Source organism: Zerene cesonia, chromosome 2 (genome assembly GCF_012273895.1).
Source record: "Zerene cesonia ecotype Mississippi chromosome 2, Zerene_cesonia_1.1, whole genome shotgun sequence".
NCBI lineage: Eukaryota > Metazoa > Arthropoda > Insecta > Lepidoptera > Pieridae > Zerene > Zerene cesonia.
This window is the reverse complement of record NC_052103.1, coordinates 3,603,947-3,623,370: the sequence shown is the minus strand read 5'-3', so window position 1 is coordinate 3,623,370 and position 19,424 is coordinate 3,603,947. Positions and strand designations below refer to the sequence as shown.

At 32.3% G+C, this 19,424-nt stretch overlaps 2 protein-coding genes across 2 annotated transcripts; both read left to right on the top strand.

Moving 5' to 3' along the window:
• Positions 1–2,752: 2,752 nt before the first annotated feature.
• LOC119833814 lies at positions 2,753–9,223 on the top strand. The gene is made up of 7 exons (XM_038358004.1): positions 2,753–2,805; positions 3,076–3,283; positions 4,229–4,385; positions 5,114–5,231; positions 6,554–6,688; positions 7,371–7,584; positions 8,655–9,223. Exons 2-7 carry the CDS (start codon positions 3,121–3,123, stop codon positions 8,807–8,809), a joined length of 942 nt encoding a protein of 313 aa, XP_038213932.1. The 5' UTR covers positions 2,753–2,805; positions 3,076–3,120; the 3' UTR covers positions 8,810–9,223.
• A 2,695-nt stretch (positions 9,224–11,918) lies between these two features.
• Positions 11,919–19,424, top strand: LOC119835523. The gene is made up of 6 exons (XM_038360410.1): positions 11,919–12,081; positions 15,824–15,980; positions 17,110–17,227; positions 17,990–18,127; positions 18,299–18,512; positions 19,053–19,424. The coding sequence occupies exons 1-6, from the start codon at positions 11,919–11,921 to the stop codon at positions 19,205–19,207; spliced, it is 945 nt and encodes a 314-aa protein (XP_038216338.1). The 3' UTR covers positions 19,208–19,424.

Sequence of the window (19,424 nt, the reverse complement as noted above, 5' to 3'; positions counted from 1 at the left end):
AGTGGGAGAAAAACGGGTGTGAGTTACATACATACAAACATACAAGTGAAGCTAATAAAAGCGTGTTAAAAAGTAAATGCAATTAACTTTCGTATTAAAATTTAGGCACTTAGGATTGTTTTTAAATATTTTTCATCACACTATGTAGATATCGGATAGCGATGAATATTACAAAAATTACTCAAATAATCATAACCGATGGAGCTGGTCCAATGACTAAAAACATCTCTTATAGCATAAATAACCTGTGAATATCTTATAATAATGTCACTTAGCAAAAAAACCTTTTAATAGGTTGTTTCACGTATACATATGTCAAATAAAGTGAACAAAATAAAACAATTAATAAGACTATTTATAATCAATAGCTAAATATAATAAGGAGTTCAGTATTCTGATAGACGTCGAAAAAGAAAGACATTACATTGTCATAGTTCACAAAAGAACTGGTGGGTCGCGTGACGGTAAGCGTTACCACCCGCGTAAGGCTATTGGCAGAGGTCTTACGACTTGGCAAATGAATTACCGACTTTAAAAGGCATGGGTTAAAGAAAGGATTTATAAACGGCATTAAGAAGGACTGAGAAGGGTAAGGTAAAGGATGTGGGTCTCCGTTTCCGAAATACAGGAAGTATTCACATGCTTCTTGTTTACGCTAAAGATTAGCGTGGGGGTAAGACACTTAACCGTGTAGTCTTGCTCTTTTTGTTTGTATACTTTTTAGTATGACTTAATTGAGTTGTGACACGTTTATATGTAGGTTTAAAGTTTTCATAATTGAAAATCTCTATAGGTTTCGAAAATTGTGAGTGGAACATGGTTAAGATATTCAGATATCAGATATTTGCAATTTATTGTTTTATTTTTGACTTAATTTCGCGTTGAAACAGAACATCCTACTAGTATTATAAATGCGAAAGTTTGTAAGGATGTGTGTGTTTTTGTTGCTCTCGCACGTAAAAACTACTGAACCGATTGCTATGAAATTTGGTACCTAGACAGCTGGAGAACTGGACAAATAACATATAGGCAACTTTTTATCCCGATATTCTTACGCGGGTGAATCCGCGGGGCGCAGCATATAAAGTTATCAGCTCTAAGCTATCTCCAGACCCAAAAATCATATCGTTAAAACACATTACGAGGTGAAAGACAGATAAACAAACTTTTGCATTTATAGTATTAGTAGGGATTGCCCGTCATTGATCATGTTACGATGATATAGTCTACCGTTTTCTAGAGTCATAATTTGTTTTGTATTATTTTAGATTATGCGCCATTTTTTTATATATTTTGGTCTTTATATGGCCTTATTGTAACCGCGTCATATTTTTAGTATAATATTAAATTATGAAGATGTAAATATATTTAATAATGAATATAATTTGCATTGTTATAAATTCACAGACGATTGGATTGAAGTGTTATCAAGTGAATATTTCATGCAGTACTTACGAGATATAAATTCAACTGGAACGGACGAGAGTTGCAGATCTTCTTACACGTTCAATGAGGAGTTTGCTGGAATGCCTGGATTTAATCTGTTGAATGCTGATTAATATAACAATCGTATGCATTATTTATAAATAGAATAGCATTTAAATGGAAAGAGATTTAAGATAATTGGCTACAGCATTGTGTGTCGTAAAACTATACGTATAGAATTTGTAATAGATAATTAATAATATAATTGTTAATTAAAGTAAATAAAATGTTTGATAATTTCTAACAATTAACTAGTTTAATATTTCTGCTTCAATACCTACTCCATAGAGCTAACAGAGTACAAAAAATGACAAATTTATAAAAAAACAGTTAAACAACACGTTTAACTAGTATAAATTAGCAATTAAGAAACGACGAATAAGAGACATCTACAAAAAAAAAACGATACGGAAGACATTTTTATGTTATTTATTAAAAAAATATTGTAGCACACGAATTAATTGTAATTACAAGGGGGATAATATTGTACAAAGGACGACCTTACCTCATCAGGAATGCCTTCCACGCTGCCCAGGATAAATGCTTTGATTTCCGGGTGGCTATGGGAAGTAAAGGTTGATGGAGGTATTAGGTAAATGTAGAATTCATAAATAAATCAAAAATTCAAAATTAGAGAAGCGTTCATATAAAAAGTATGAGAGGGTTTTATAGAGGTTCTTTGTCTACGAGGCAAAGAGTTTCAAAGCCTGATGAGGTTGACAGAGGAGATAAAGTGAAATCTAAACGGGATCGAAAGGGGAAAAGAAGTCTTATAGGAGTCACTTGAGTCTTATAGGACTTTTTTTGCAATACTGGAATGCGTAATCGTATATATAAAGTCAGGTGGGTCAGTGGTTAGGACCCAGTACTTGAATATCGGCAAGTCAGAGGTTTCGAGACCAAGCGAGCGTGCATCTAATAAATTTATTTATTTTTAGTTATTTTATTTAAAAAGATTCAAGTTCCGTACTATACTATAATGATACAATTTTCTTATAGATATTGTTTATGAGAAAACAGTTTTAACAACAAGCATATGTTTCGCCATCCCAGCGGGAATCGAACACCGTCGTGGTAAGAATAAATCTTATTTGCCTCGCAAATTAACCAATGATGCGGTTAGTATATCATAGCAGACCCATAAATATAAGTTTTAACAACATATCAAATTTCATTAATATATTATTCAAATTTTCATCTTACGTGGGGTTAACTACGACAAATAACTGGTTTAAGCATGTTTTTTGTGAATGTGAACAGGTTATACCTATTCTGCCCTAGTGGATCAGTTATCGGACGTGTGTTTTGTTATCATTAAAGGTATATTATTTATTTATATTTGCGATATTTTGTTTATGTTATTATTATATACTTGGATATTTTCAAGAACATATACAAAATCTTCTGGCAACATTCGTATTATAATAAAAAATAATAGTGGTAATGAAATTAAGTTTTCGTAAAAACTACCCGTTGTATCTTAAAACTGTATTTAATTGATTCAATTTATCATCTTCATAATATTCAAATAGTGTTTCTATCAGAAAGTTACGATGAACCATGAAGGAAATGACTTTATTCTAATTTCAGTAATCAAAATATATTCATTGTACGGTGGTCGCATGTGAGATAAAAATGGATTTTGTACCAAAACTACAAGTTTTACAATTTCACCCTGATACAAGAGATGTAGTAAGACAGAGGATTAACATGAAGACACCTGAAGAAATGGACGCGGTTGTTGGAATATTGAATGAATGGATACAACAACAGAAACATTTCAAAAGAAGAGATTTCAGTAAGTTTCTCTGATTACATTCGTTGCTTTGTTCTAGACTAGCTTGTCTTGACTTCTGGTAGTTAGTTACTATGTTAACCCCTATTAATCTATATGTATACTAGCTGACCCGGCAAACGCTGTTCTGCCTTAGTCTTATCATTTAGGGGGATGAAAAATAGATGTTGGCCGATTCTCATAGATACCGGATAAGCACAAAAAATTTCATCAAAATCGGTCAAGCCGTTTCGGAGGAGTATGGCAAGGAAAACTGTGACACGAGAATTTTATATATTACCGCGTAAGTCTGTATCCCGTAGGATATCGGGATAAAAAGTGTAGTGTAAAGGCCTATGTGTTATTCCAGTTATCCAGTACACTACCAAATTTCATTGCAATCGAAAAATTAGTAGGGCAATTCTAGTGTCACAATTTTAGCAACCATACACCTCCGAAACGGCTGGACCGACTCTCATGAAATTTTGTGTACTCGATATGCACGTAGGTCTGAGAATCGGCAGACGCATATTTCATGCCCCTAAATGATAAGAATAAGGTACAACAGCATTTGCCGGGTGAGATAGTATATTATATTATAATCAATGCGAAAATAGCTTTGTCTATCATCATCCCCAAAACTAATGAATCGATCTAGATAAAATTTGGTACAAAAATAGATTGAAAGGAAATAGTAGTGTTTGCCCCAGAAATCCCATGAGGAACGAGACCTGTGCAGACAAATCCCTAAACTGTATTTTTATTTCTTTGACTAGGCGCCACGCTGGTGAAATATATACAATAATAATATCTTCTTACAACCTTATGTTAGGGTAGGTCAGGTTAGGTATATTAAAGTTTTGTAAGTCGATATCAGTAATTGAATATAATCTAATTGGGATATTAGAACACTATTAGTTGCATTGCCGACTATGTGACAAAAAATGTATAATGTGATTTTTTTTGTAGGCAAAACTTATTTAGAAATGACTATAATTCAATCAAAGGGATCAATTGAACGAGCTAAACAGATGACTGATAAAATGTGTACATTAAAGAGCTTGCTGCCACAATATTTCACGATAATCGACATAAAAAAGGATTTTGCGGATATGTTTGAAATTGTGTAAGTGCACTTATTTTATTTGTGTGTTTTAGCAGTGATCGGGTTATGGGTTTCAGTTTCTGTTCACATTTTCAGTTCTAGTTCGAAACTGCCTATATAAAGACGCCTATATTTAAATCTGTTAAAACATAGTTTAATTCTTGTGAATTATAGTCTAATATGGATTAATTCTAAGAGCATGTTGGGGTGGAAACAAGTGATTTGTCAGTAAATGCATGAATTTGATATTCTTTGTTTGTTCTTTAAATTAAGAATTAAACTCTCAATGGTTTTCAATATAGCATCGTAGCGTAGTATGTTTATGAATATTTTAAGCATTTGAATGCTATGAAAAGTAAACAATTAAAGTATAAATATTTTATACCTACAATAAAATTATTAACTACTAGCTGCGCCCCGCGGTTTCACCCGCGTAAGTCCGTATCCCGTAGGAATATCGGGATAAAAAGTGGCCTATATGTTATTCCAGTTGTCCAGCTGTCTACGTAGCATAAATTTCATTCAATCGGTTTAGTAGATTTTGCGTGAAAGGGCAACAAACACACACACATCCTTACAAACTTTCGCATTCATAATATTAGTAGGATAGTAGGACTAGTAGGATTCTCGCTTTTGAAGGTTTTTTTACTCAAATTTTTTCCAATAAAGAACTTTTGAGACTGCCTATCTTTTCCTTACTTTGGGCGAAAAGCTGGTACCTTGCATATATTTAAATACATTTTTTACAGGACTCCGGTTATATTACCACGGCTTACAAAAGATCACCGAAGGGTATTTGTTACGAAGATGTGGGGAGACGTGCGAAATATTAGGAATATTACAAATTTTTTTAGATACACTTTTATGGTAAGCACTTATCTAATTTTAGTTATTGAAAATACAGCTTGCTCCTTGATTGTTTCTTTAAGATTTTAAAGAATGGAATTCATTTGATTGTGTTTTAGCTGAATAAAATACGGTTTGTAAATTATATCGTTTTATCTACATTAAGTAGATGTATCTTTGCCCAATCTACAGATAGCGTATTATTAAATTATAATACAGTACATAACAGCAATAAAAACTAAAAAGTCGTTAACCGTAACCAGTCGTAACCTTGGTGATAATAACATTCTTTGTAAGTCATAATTTATAAAATATACATAGCTCGTGCTTGTTTTACAAATAAAAACAAATACGTTTTTTTATAAAGATTTAAATTTGCTAATTGGATTATGTTGTAATACGCATATATACGTATATGATTATTGAATTAAAGTGAACAGTGAAGTGAGTTTTTGTTCACATATATTTTCTTACTAATAAAATACAACAATAAAAAGAAACTAAAATACACACTCAAATTGCCAATCAAACTAAAAACTAAAAAATACATTGATGACAAAGAGTTTAATATAATTGTAGAAGCAGGCTGAAGCAGTAGAATCACCTCAAAACAAATTTATAACAAAATTTAAGTTATTAACACCATAATTCAATTCAGAGTAAAAAGCGTGTGGTGTACTTTACTGCAGTTTAAAACTATCCTCCCATACAGTTCATAACTACCCTCCCAAGATTGTAATATCTATCTATTGTATTGTAAATTATACTATTTTGAACATGCAATTGAAATGAATTTCTTTATAAATGAATATACCCACAAATGGATTAAAATGCCATGTGAACGTCTTGTCTGAAGGTGCATATTGTGAATATACTGGGGAACACAAGCTTATACCATATCAGCCAGTGGCAAAATTCAGGGTTGAGAATTCATTTGTTTTATCTCTGTGATTTCCTGTCTGAAGATTTATTTTCCACTATATCGTGTCATATATTTTGTTTTTCTTAGATATATGATGTCTAAATGTTATATTTTTCCTGATCGGCAGATGTTGAACGACACAATCAATGAAAAAAAAATTCCATGATGACAAATTCTTAGACCGACCGACCTTAAGATTTAAAATAGAAATAAACATGTTTTGTAATAAATTATTAACATTATAGCGTAACAGTATTTGAAAAAAAAAACATACCTCCATAATTGTTATGTTTAGAGAAATAGGTACTTATATCATAAAGAATAATGCGTCAAGGTAAAATAGTCTTTCAATGCTTTATATGAGAGTACAATTTAAAATATTAAAACCTAACCTACCTTAATAACCTAATTCTTTGTCTAGATGGCTGAATACGATCATCAAGCTGATTACGTATCTGGAATTCATTTGACCGTCGACTTTTCAGAAATAAACATGATGGATTTGTTGTCCAAATTGAATCCGGTAGAACTAAAACAAGTCATTACAACGTTAATGGTATGTACGCTAGCCCATGAGAGCGACAGCGAAATCACTCATTGCGCATTTTGTTATATTTTCTACGCAGTTGTCTAGTCGTAGTGATGATTTGTGGTGAATCTCGAAATGAATCTATAGGGCTAATACATTTTAGCACGAACGCGTAGCGCTGGTAACGACTCGCTCAATGCCAACCACTAATTAACTAAAGATTGTTGTGTTTTAATTACTAAAAATAAGCATGAAGTGGCTTCTACAGCATTGCGTGGATTTTCGAAACAGATTCAATATGAATTTTTTTACTGCTTTAGAACTTAAAATGCCTGTATGTCGTCTACTATTTATTTTAGTAAAAAACTTATGCAAGAAACGTATTTTCGGTTTTCAATGAAACCTCTTTGAATTACCTATTAGCGAACTTATTTACTTTTTATCATTTTTATAGTTATAAAAAATACCCCGATATTTCCGTCTAAAACTGTTTTCTACCTAAAGTTGCTATTAAAAATGAAGTCATCATCATCAGCCCATATATGTTCCCACTCCTGGGACACGGCCTCCTATGAGAGATTAGGCCATAGCCAAGGCCTGAGCAAGTGCGGGTTGACGGATGTCACATGTCGTCGAAATTAAAAATCAAGTAAAAGCCACATTCTATACAAAATAACTACTTGAACGTATTAAAAATTATTCATTAAAGGTAGCGTATGGCATGCGGATACAAGGCATTCACTGCATCTCGGCGTCCAAGCTGATAGAGGGCTTTATAGCAATCTTGAAGCAATTTCTGAAGCCGAAGATAGTCAGTCGCATCCACGTGTACAAGAACTGGGAAGAGTTACACGACGTCTTTGGGAAAGATGTCCTGCCCAAAGACTTTGGAGGCGATGAAAAATCTATCAAAGAGATTCATGGTAAGACCAGCTTCTATTTGTTACTAGACGCTCGCCCTGGCTCCGCCCGTGTCATCTGTTTTATCCCAAGGGAGCATTTCATCGGGATAAAAGTATCACCCAAGTCAGCGCGTACTGTGTCTGTATATCAAAATTCATCAAAATCCGTTCAGTAGTTTCCGCGTGATTGACGGATAAACTTTCAAATTTTAATATTAGGGTGAAGGGTGATTAGTGTTATGTACCTTTCTTTGAGTGGGAAAATCTTGTATAGATACCCACGCCCCTGGGGAACGCAGAAACAAAAATGAACACGAAAAATGAAGGATTTAAAGTATATTCTCTATTTCAATATTCTATATGACTAAATCTATAATTATTTTTGTTATTTTTTTTTCTATCGTGAGTTTGTATATAAAAGAATATTGTAATAACAATTTTTGACAAAGATGGAAGGTACAATAAGGTACAATAAACGATTTTTTTTTTGATTTACACACAATTTGATATAGGAACAAATCATAATTGAGGTTATTAGTACATGCACTACTATAAACTCGGGTACGAGTGAAGCCGTGGACACTAGCTAGTATAATATAATAATACTCAGGTAATATTTAGTGTTAACGAAAACATAGCTAAAAAGCGATGAAATTTAATTGTGGAACGGATTTCGCGCGATGACGTAAAATTCAAGTGAGAATAAATTCCAATTGTACGAGACTAGCGACCCACCCCGCCTTCGCACGGATACTATTATGCATATTAACTATCTGCAATTACTATTTAAATATACCCCATCAAAATCTATTGCGTAATTTGAAACATCTAAGCATACAGACACACAGCGGAAAGCGACATTGGTGTATACCATGTTCTGATATATAATATCAAAATATATAATAATATCATAGTGATATCAAAAATTATTATATTAAATATGATAATGAGTTGATGTTACAAACAATCACCACGCTTATACAATCAAGCCACAAATAACATAACTCAATCGAACAAGATCAAGCGAACCACCAGCTCGGATACCCGCTCTCACATAAAAAAATAACTAAAACTTCCATTTTGACTTTCAGCGGACTGGATAGAGGAACTATCATCTAAAGAATTTACTGCGTACCTACGCGACATATTCTCAGCGGGGACGGATGAATCTTGTCGACCGACACATAAGTTCAATGAGGATTACGCTGGAATGCCGGGAACTTTCAGAGTATTAAGAGTGGATTGATTTAAGAGTCTATTTCCTTGATAATCATACACATAATGTCTTCGAAGACCCTGAACTAAGCGACTCGCCTTGACCTACAATATTGTAATTTGTTATATGTTATGTAATTATTGATTTAAGTCGTTTAGTGTACGAGACGTGTCGTGTATATTACGGTGAAGCTTATGTTTTTGGCAAAGTACATAGAATATTAGAAGCTATTTTTTTATGATCATATATGGTAAAAAAATTACGATTGTAAAAGAAGTCTCCTACTTGCCTCTTTGTGGTTTTATTTACTATCTATTTTAATGAAAATTAAGTTTTCATTTTACAATACATTTATTACATTCTCATATGAGATTAATAATGATTTGTTGATTAAAATCGCATCCTAACTGTCTATACTTATATTTGCTTGATTAATGATGTATACATGATTTAACATTAATTTACAATTATTTTATGAGGCGTTCTTATATCATAATAAAATAATACTTTAATACACAATGTTTATAAAACTTATTGTTTACCTTTTTCACATAATTAGAGGCAAATTGTAAATCTTAGCAATTCTCGAACCCAAATGAAGACACACAAAAAATTCATTAAAATCGGTCCATTGTTAAAGAAGAGAGCAATGGCAAACGTACGCAAGGAAGAAATATATATAAAGACTTGTCATTGCTCTGGGTTGTGTTTGGTAATTTTAGTATATTTCTTATTATTTGGATAAATATTAGAAATTATTTAGGCATAGTACAAAATCAAATCAAAAATCAAAATCAGACTTTTGATTTCACCCAGTACCAACAAACTAACAATCAACAGCACTTTTATATAAAATAATATTGGTTAAGTGCGAGTCGGACTCGTCCGTAAAAATATGCTAAAGAGAAATTGCAAAAAAATTACCACCCATCTAATTTATGACGCGCCAACCGTTGCTTAATCTTTATAATTGATTTACCTATTTTATTATTTTTCTATTTTTTACTATTTTATTGGTACCTATTTTATATAACAACTTATACAGATTTAGGTGATAAATGTTAATCAAATTAAATACTTAAACAATTCTGGGAATGAAGGGTTCCCGAATAAGCCCAAATTAATTTTCCCCACCTCACGAATATTGTTTGACGATGTTTCTTACACGTCTGGATATAGGATTAAGTGGATTGTTTCTAACTGATTTTGAACTATAAAATGTATTATTAAATATAAAATCTGTTAGAAACCAAAAGGGTATTGAATAGCAGTTTGTAATAAGAATGTACTTCGTTTCTACACAGCAGCCTAATTAATCTAGTCAGTTGATAGCAAATCATAGCCGTTATTAACAAAGTGAGGGTAGTTTAGTCGAACATTGAATAAACAACGTACGAATACCGAGGCATTATCCCTACAAACGTGCTCCGTTTCAAGGAAAGGCGAAGTTTTAGATGATTCGAGATATGAACAAGTTTTGACTGGAAAAAATAACAGCTATATGACAATAACTTATATAAATATTAAACCAGATGTTGCATCTAACAATACTTATGATTCGCATATGTAGGTGCTGATATGTAAAAGTTTATTTATTATTTTTATATATGCGTATTATATATGTTGGTAGCATTATAGAATTCATGAAACATTATTTTAAATTTTAATGCTTCTTAAGTAAAAATTAAACTAGATGTGAGTAAATGAGTGAATACAGATGGACTAATATAGTTGCGTAAATTAAGTTCTGTCAATTCATACAGTCCAGCTTCGAGTTGAAGTTTGAGACTGCTTAAAATAATTTTAATTACTTTGACAGTGAGTTAGCTAAACTAAAAAGAGTGAATAAATAACGCCAAAAATAGATATATTCAGCTAAGTGAAGCAACCACAATGTTTCGGTGGTTTTAGTTTTATATGTTTTCTTGCAGCTTAGATAATGAATGTCTATTTTTATTTAATTTCTCGTACAATACTTTTTTTATTAGCATAATTCTCAATCATTTCATAGCTAGTCCATGCACCCAACTTGACTGCTTTTGAAATGTATATTTTTTCTCATTTCCGCAAAAAAATTCCGTGACTGGTCTCGAACCCCGACTTGTCGATTTTGAAGTCCGAGGTCCTCACCACAGAGCCTCCACTGCTCCCGAATGAAATATCAAAGCACTATAATAGACAGGCATTTAGGGTTACTGAATATTAATATTATTGTGATCAATGTTTACGAAAAATAACAATAGTTACCTAAAACAATTATAGAACTTGTGCTATTACTTATTCTTAACAGCTTTTTACAAAATACTAGCTTTTGCCCGGGGCTTTGCACGCGTTAAATTTGGAATATAATATATATTTAATAGACGTTCTACATATAAATCTCTATCTATAAAAAAAAAACAAATTAAAATAGTAGAAGTTTTAAACATTTAAGCATACATATGGAAATAGGGAGAAAACGACTTTGTTTTATATTATGTAGTAATGGTGAATATTAAAAATGCCTTATTGCATACAAAATAAATTTTGTTTTGAGGCACGAGGTATTGAAACACTGTTCTTGTATTTATAAACAATTGAATGTAAATCCATACTTATTATAACTATTTTTTACCTAATTCCAACCGACTTCAAAAAGGGGCGGTAATCGATACGATTGTATTTTCTATGTTACCTCATAACTTTTTTCAGGGTTAACCGATTTTTATAATTCCTTTTTTATTTGAAAGCTCGTGCCTGCCATGTGGGATCATTTAATTTTGATCTAGTTCAGACAATTTGAAGGCAGTTGAGTTTTTTGTTAAAAATAGTTATTGTAATTACAAAAGTAACTTACATTTTGATTTTTGGTGGAACATCTTTTTGTGGGAATTAGTCGCAATCTTTGTCCCAGTTATCTTATTAAGTAAAGCTATATTATACAAAACGCTACATCATTTAGTATTATTTTATTACAAAAACTCAATGTACGTGTGTGTTTTTACATATATGTGTGAACTTTATTTTTTACTCTGAATATACATTGTCTGCACCCATAGTGACGTAAGTTTTAAATAGATTTTCGTGATACATATTATAATGTAGGGAAATCACGATTCAGTATGTTTTATTACTTCAAGAGTGTTAGACATAACTAAACATGGATTATGTGCCATTGAAAAAACTTCTACATTTTCATTCAGATTCAGTAGACGTCGCGTGTCAAAGAGTCAATTTATCGAAACCTGGTGAAATTGAGCTAGTGGGGAAAATATTAAGGGATTGGATACAGGAGCAGCCGCATTTTCGCAGGAAGGATTTCAGTGAGTTTGTTTCTATTGATGCGACGGTTTTGAATGTCGTTAATTTATATCTAGTATCTTATCTATCAATATATATAAATATTCCGTTACTGAGTGACTGTCTGACTGACAAACAATGTTCAGGCGAAAATAATGAGCGTAGAAAGTTGAAATTTGGTATGAGGGTTCCTCAGAGAGTGTAGAGGTGACAAAGGATAAGAAAACATTAATATGAAAGTTCTACACCTTTTTAGTTTTTCACCACAAATTATGAATACGTGTATTTCAGTATCCCTCTACCTCTTCTAAAGGAGGGTTGAAAGATTGCATTGGAGTCAATAGAATTTTTAAAATAGAAAGCCGAAATTGGTATCTGGTCTTTGTTGTGAATTAAAATACTCCTTTCAAAGTGGGTTATAATAACCCGTAAAATATGGGGTGAAAATATACAAAGATATTTCGGTGGTTTGCAAGTAAAGTACTTGAAAATAGATATCAAGGCTCTTTATTTTTTTTAAACACCACAAAAACTAAAATTTTGTTCATCATACTATTAAAAGTTAAGGGACTGACTGACTGATTTATCCACGCATAGCCCAAACTACTGGACCGATCGGCCTGAAATTTGACATGCATATAGACACTATGATTTAGGCATCCGCTAAGAAATGATTTTGATAGTACCCAAGGGGATATAATAGTCATACTCGTATATAGTTATCGATGTAATGTAATTTTTGTTCCTTACGTAGTCACAGTCTGCCTGATGGAAATAATGATTTTTTTCAATTTTTTTATCAATTTTAGTTTTTGTTTGTAAAATCGATAGTTTTTGAGTTTATCTATTACAAAGAAATAATAAAGAACAAAAATACAAATTCTTCCTCTTTATAATATAATTGCAAATATTTATTATTTAGCGTAGATTGTATGCTGAAAGAGACCGATCATAACGAAGGTTTTTCGGATTCCGTACCCAAAAGTAAAAAGACGACAGAATTCCCCGTCCGTTGTCCTGTCTATACTGTCCTGATATCTAAAAAATCAAGCCTAAGCCGTGGTTAGCACAAATTGGAAGGGTGACCAATATTTGTGCCTATTAGCGGTCTAACATTAAATTAAATTATTTACTATTTTTACCAATATAAATTACATACACATACCCAGGCTCCTAATATATAAACTGTTTAAGAGTTGAGTCAGAGCATGCATTGGTCTATTATATATATATATATATATATATATATATATATATATATATATATATATATATATATATATATATATATATATATATATATATATATATATATATATATATATATATATATATATATATATATATTAATCTTCTATAAACTTGTTCTTATAGAAGACCGGCGTGAAATAGCATACTGTTCTTCCTTACCCTTCCCATTCCTTCCCTTTATTCCTCTCGTCTAACCTTTCCAATTCGAAGTCGGCAAACGACCTTACTCCTCTCCAAATGTTCATGGGCGGTGGTGGTGCTTACCATCAGGCGACCAACCAGCTCTATTGCTGATGGTAACATAAAAAAACAAGACTCGTCCCGGCTCCACCCGGATATCATTAATGGATGAAAAGTATCCTATCACCCAAGTCAGTTCATAACCAAGTATACCAAATATTATCTAAATCCGTTCCGCTGTTTCAGCGTGATTGACGGATAAACATCCAAACAAACTTTCACATTTATAATATTAGTGTGATAGTGTGATTAATATCAAAACGAACTAAAATGTTAAGTCATTCGATACTACGATTGCATGTCCAGAACAATTATTAATAATGAGGAGGCATAATAATTATTCATTGCATTGCTAATTCTGACAAGATGCAACCATTACGTTTCATTATAGGTACATTGTAATCATTCCAAGGAAGCTAAACACGGAATTTCTGACAATTAGCTATAGTTAAAAAATCATCTTATTCTTCTAATGACTTAACTACATTTTAGTGTGAGGCCAATGATAATGTTTTCTTAGACAGCAATCACAAGCTGGTGCCTCCAATGGTATTGAAATTATGTCCAATTTTGACAATTTGACTGTCGAGTTTTTTGTTAAAAATCATTATTTTATCCAAAAAGAAAGAAAGAAAGAAACATTTATTTGACTCCACATACAGAATATAGCGGATACCTATATCATTATGGGAACTAGCGGAACGTATTCCTTTCCTCGCCCTTTCCATACTATTTCCTTATTGTTAACCTAACCTAATCTTACCTAACCCATAAAAAGTGAACTCTGCAAGAATTAGTTCGCGATGACGAATTTACCATCAGGCTAGCCACCAGCTCATCATCATCATCATCATCATCAGCCCATTTATGTACCCACTACTGGGACACACGCCTCCTATGAGGGTTCAGGCCACCACGCTGGCCAAGTGCGGGTTGGCAGATGTCACATGTCGTCGAACTTTTTGATTCTTGGACATGCCGGTTTCCTCACATGTTTTCCTTCACCGTTTTAAGCACCAGCTCAGTTGCCCGCAATTAGAGTAATCCACTCGAAGAGTTAAGAAGACTTAAACAGATCATACAAATTTACAAAAAAGATTATGTGACATACATATTTTCAACCATCGTTCAAAGAGCAGTAATAATATAGCTTTTATTCAAATATGTAAATAATTAATCTACATAACAACATGTAATTAACAAAGTTATGAAGGTTGACTGTGCACTGATAAAAGGTACTCAACATAATTATTGCTTAAGTTTAATGATACGCAATTAACAAGAGTTAAAAAATTATATCTGCTATTATCCAAGATATTGTTTGAAAAAAAACAATCAAATTATATTTCACATAGTTGGTACTTTAATGAGATTTTTCTCACAACTAAAATATTACGTCATATTCTATCCAAAACCCTGCTATAAACAACTAGGTATCTTATGATCTCTATTATCCTTCCTACAATTAATATTATAAGTGCGAAAGTTTGTAAGGATGTGTGTGTGTTTATTGCTCTTTCACGCAAATACTACTGAACCGGTTGCAATGAAATTTGGTGCGTAGATAGCTGGACAACTGGAATAACATTTAGGCAATTTTTTATCCCGATATTACTACGGGATACGGACTTACGCGGGTGAAACCGCGGGGCGTATATCATAATTTGATACAGAGACACTTTGCGTCCCGAAAAGTACACAGGATAATTATTATCCCGTAAATCCCACGGGAACCGAAGCTATGCGGGATAGAGTGTCCCGTCGATGGTGGACTATGCTCAACGATACATATAGTTTTGCCAACGCTGCTTGCAGAAAAAATACCACAAAGCGGAGTACAAAATTTCTTAATCATGTTGCTCTGAAAATCTATATTTACGTCGCAAGCTTCGCTCATCCGTCATATATTGTTCCGGTAATGTGGAATTGTGTCTATGAAAACATGATCTTAAACGAAAGTGAAAGAAAGCCTCGGGCCTAGGGGTGTACACATAGAGTTTAAGGAATTTATCTAATAAGAAAAAAATACATCGGGGATTTAGGAGATATTTTTATGGAATTACCGTATAAAAACCTATATGTTCCGTTGAGCATACACCACCGATGGGACACCGTGTATATCCATATACACAATTTATACATTATATTGTAGTTTGGAATCGAAAACGCTAATAAATCACATCACACTTCCACTAGTAATATCACACTTAATAAGATATCAGTTAGATATTTTGTTTTTATTATAACAATTCTTATTTAAACACGTGTGCACAGGTGATGCCTACATAAAGATGACAATACTCACCTCTAAGGGTTCAATAGAACGAGCGAAGAAGCAATTGGATAAAATGTGCACATACAGAACGCTAATACCAGAAAACTTCCAGGACTGGGACATTAGAAAGGATTTCGGCCACGCATTTGAAGTGTCGTAAGTTTATTTCGCTTTAGTTCATCTAAAACTGAAGCTTCTTTCGAGGGCATTTAAAACTCTAAAAATATGTCTATTTATTCAACTAGGAATTCTTCTTTTAGAATCGCTTTTGAATCATCCAATACAAAATTAAATTACCTAGGTTCACTATTTTGGTTCGCAAAGAGTGCAGATAAATTAATGTTGATTCAATATCTTCTCATTAGATTTAATCGTAATATTATTTCAACAGTAAGTATATTAAAATCACACCTGGTAACACTGATTGAGTTATCAGTTGTATCAATATTTTAATTATTTTATTGTATAAACAAGTTAATATCATATTTATTTATTGCTATTACTTGCAAATGAGTTTAACATAATTTTCCGGTCCAAGTATTTTTGTTTATGTTTATAAAATAGTCATAATTTACGTCGATTCTAAAAACTTTTAATTTTTCAGTCTGTATCCTTAAGAAAATTAAGTTTTGAACACGTTAATCGCCACTGCGTTTTAATCAGTATTCAGACTTTCATTATTTTGTTCCTTGTATTTGAACGGCTACATTTTCTGATATTTTTTTTTTAGCTAAACAGACTGTTTTTCTCATAAAACCCTCTTCCATAACCTTATTCACTTAATAAGAATATTACTTAATGTGCACTCAACAAACACAACCATTAAGACTTACAATATCAAGTGCAAACCACTTTACAAATAGAGTTCTATAGATGATAACGGATACGACAGTCGCTGCGCGAAGAAACGCAAATTTAAATAAAAGTGATGAAACTTTAAAAGCCTGTATCTTAACAAATCCTTGCCGCAAAGAAAAAAAAAACGTTATTTTACTCGGATCATCGTTACATGTCTAGAAACTTAATAGTAATATTTAGATGTGTTGGGGCGACTCATTTGATATGATTACTTCGTCAACATTTGAATCTGGTCTGACTGTGAATGATAAACATGAGGAAAAATTTAAGAGGCATAATTTGCAATCAAAACTGTTTGACACAACTTACAAATAATGGGCTGATCGTTAGCAATGGCCATATATAATAAACAAAAATTGACCTCAAAAAGATCCACGTGGAACACATTATTTCAACAAACATTTTATTTAAACTTTTATTCATTCAGATCCCTGGTAATCCTCCCAAAATTAACAAAGGACCATCATAGAGTATTCTTATATAAGGTTTGGGAACACTTCAAAGACGCATCTCAGATATCAAGCAACTTCAAATATTCATACATCGTAAGTATTAATCGTAAAGAAACGACACATCCTAAGGCCAAAAGCCATACCTGTAAAGTATAACTTGTCACGATAAGGGAACAAATGTTGTAACTATATATAACATTCATACAGGAATGATCTGTAAATAGAAATTACCAGGACACTGTATATTAAAGACATGACAATTGTCTTCTGTCTTCGGATTACGAAAAACAAAGTTACTACTTTTAGAATTATTTAATTTGTTAAGGTTTTATTTTCTTGACAATAGAGATTTTCGCTATTTCAGGTGTGAAAGCATAACAGACAGACCGATATACTTTTTCATTTATATTAATAATTGGAAACACTTTTCTTAGAATTTTTTTGAAGAAACAAACGTTTTTAAGAAAAAATTCCAAGGTGAAACCCTTTTCTAAATGGAAAACGCGGGACAAGGATAGCAACCCTGCAAACTGATACTAAATTTAAGCTTCTATTCAACATCTATCAAATAAAATTTCATCCTCTGAGAAACGCATGCCCAATGTAGGCATTCCAATGGACTCAATCCATTTATCTACTACTAGCTGCGCTCCGCGTAAGTCTGTATCCCGTAGTAATATCGGGATAAAAAGTTGCCTATATGTTATTCCAGTTGTTCACCTATCTACGTACCAAATTTCATTGCAATCGGTTCAGCGGTTTTTGCGTCAAATAGCAACAAACACACACACATCCTTACAAACTTTCGCATTTATAATATCATTAGGATGACTAATAGTTTACTTTGTATTTCAGATAGCTGAGTATGCTAAGCAATGTGACTTTGCATATGGATATCACATTGTAATTGATCTCTTAAATATTACCAATCTATTGGAAACTGTTAATAAACTAAACGTTGTGGAATTCAAACAAAGTCTCACTCTTTATATGGTAGGTATTATTTATTTAACTGTTCAGTTCCATCCCTTTTATGCTATTATAACCTCCATATATTTTCGAGTACTTATTGCATCACAATAATATGAGAAAATGCAAATCTATGTCTAAAGAAAACGTTTCATCGAACATTCAAACAAAGTTTAATATTGGTATACTTTGTAGGAAGCATACGGTATGAAAATAATAGGAATTCACATTCTATCAAACTCGAAAATCATTGATGTCTTCGTATCAATTTTGAAACAAATACTGAAGCCAAAGATCGTGGACCGAATCCATATATACAAGACTTGGGAGGATTTACATGAGATTTTAGGAAGAGAAATAATACCAAGTGAATTTGGCGGTCATGAAAAATCATTACGAGAGATTCAAGGTAATAAAACAATCATATTGCTAGTGATGTTCAAGAATTTATCTAGATTTTAGTGGGTAAGGTAGGTATGCCACTATAACAAGTACATGAATAACACGTAACATATTTAGATAATAGGTATTAGATTTTTACAGTAATGTACTAATAAGATAAATACATAGGCTACACTCGACAAAATTGCAGTTATAAAAAACAATTTGTAGCTTTCAATTGTTAGTTTGTAATTAGCATTTTATATGATTCTAAAAACCATTAATTGTCCGCTTTTATACGTTTTAGATAGATATGTATGAGGAATCACATCGTAAAAATACGACGTTGCGGCTTTAATGAATCAATAATTAAACTAAATGTTAACTGTATTGTAGGTTTAGTTCGTACATGTTAAATGTTCAATATATTGAAAATAAGTGTGGACGGATGTGAATTTTTATTATATTCTCTTTGTATGCCAACTATAGCTATTTTAAAATATTTTTTATAAGTAATATGAATGGTCAATAATATGTTCAAATTTTTTATTGCTATTTTGTGTTTCAGAGGATTGGATAGATGAGTTATCTTCAAAAGCATTCGGGGACTACCTTCGCGAAATGAATTCAGCCTCCACAGACGAATCTCGTAGACCGTCAAATAAATTTACTGAAGATTATGCGGGGATGCCTGGTACTTTTCGAGTGTTGAGTGTTGATTAATTAAATCACTATTAACTTGATCCCGCGGCTTCACTCATGTGGCATCAGGATGAAATAGCCTGCGTGGATTACCAGACTGTAATTTACAAAAGAGTGAAGGAACCTAGGTCAGGCTTACTATCAGGCGAGATAGTGGTCAAGTGCCAATTGACCAATAAAAAAAATTCTGAACTGAATTTTATACAGACTCGTTCAGTAGTTTTTGCGTGAAGAAATA

Coding starts and splice junctions, on each gene's coding strand:
- LOC119833814 (XM_038358004.1), top strand. CDS start 3,121: ATGGATTTTGTACCAAAACTACAAGTTTTACAATTTCACCCTGATACA. Junction 5,232..6,553: donor TTTTTAGATACACTTTTATG/GTAAGCACTTAT, acceptor TTCTTTGTCTAG/ATGGCTGAATACGATCATCA. Junction 7,585..8,654: donor ATCTATCAAAGAGATTCATG/GTAAGACCAGCT, acceptor TTTGACTTTCAG/CGGACTGGATAGAGGAACTA.
- LOC119835523 (XM_038360410.1), top strand. CDS start 11,919: ATGGATTATGTGCCATTGAAAAAACTTCTACATTTTCATTCAGATTCA. Junction 15,981..17,109: donor GGCCACGCATTTGAAGTGTC/GTAAGTTTATTT, acceptor TTATTCATTCAG/ATCCCTGGTAATCCTCCCAA. Junction 17,228..17,989: donor ACTTCAAATATTCATACATC/GTAAGTATTAAT, acceptor TTTGTATTTCAG/ATAGCTGAGTATGCTAAGCA.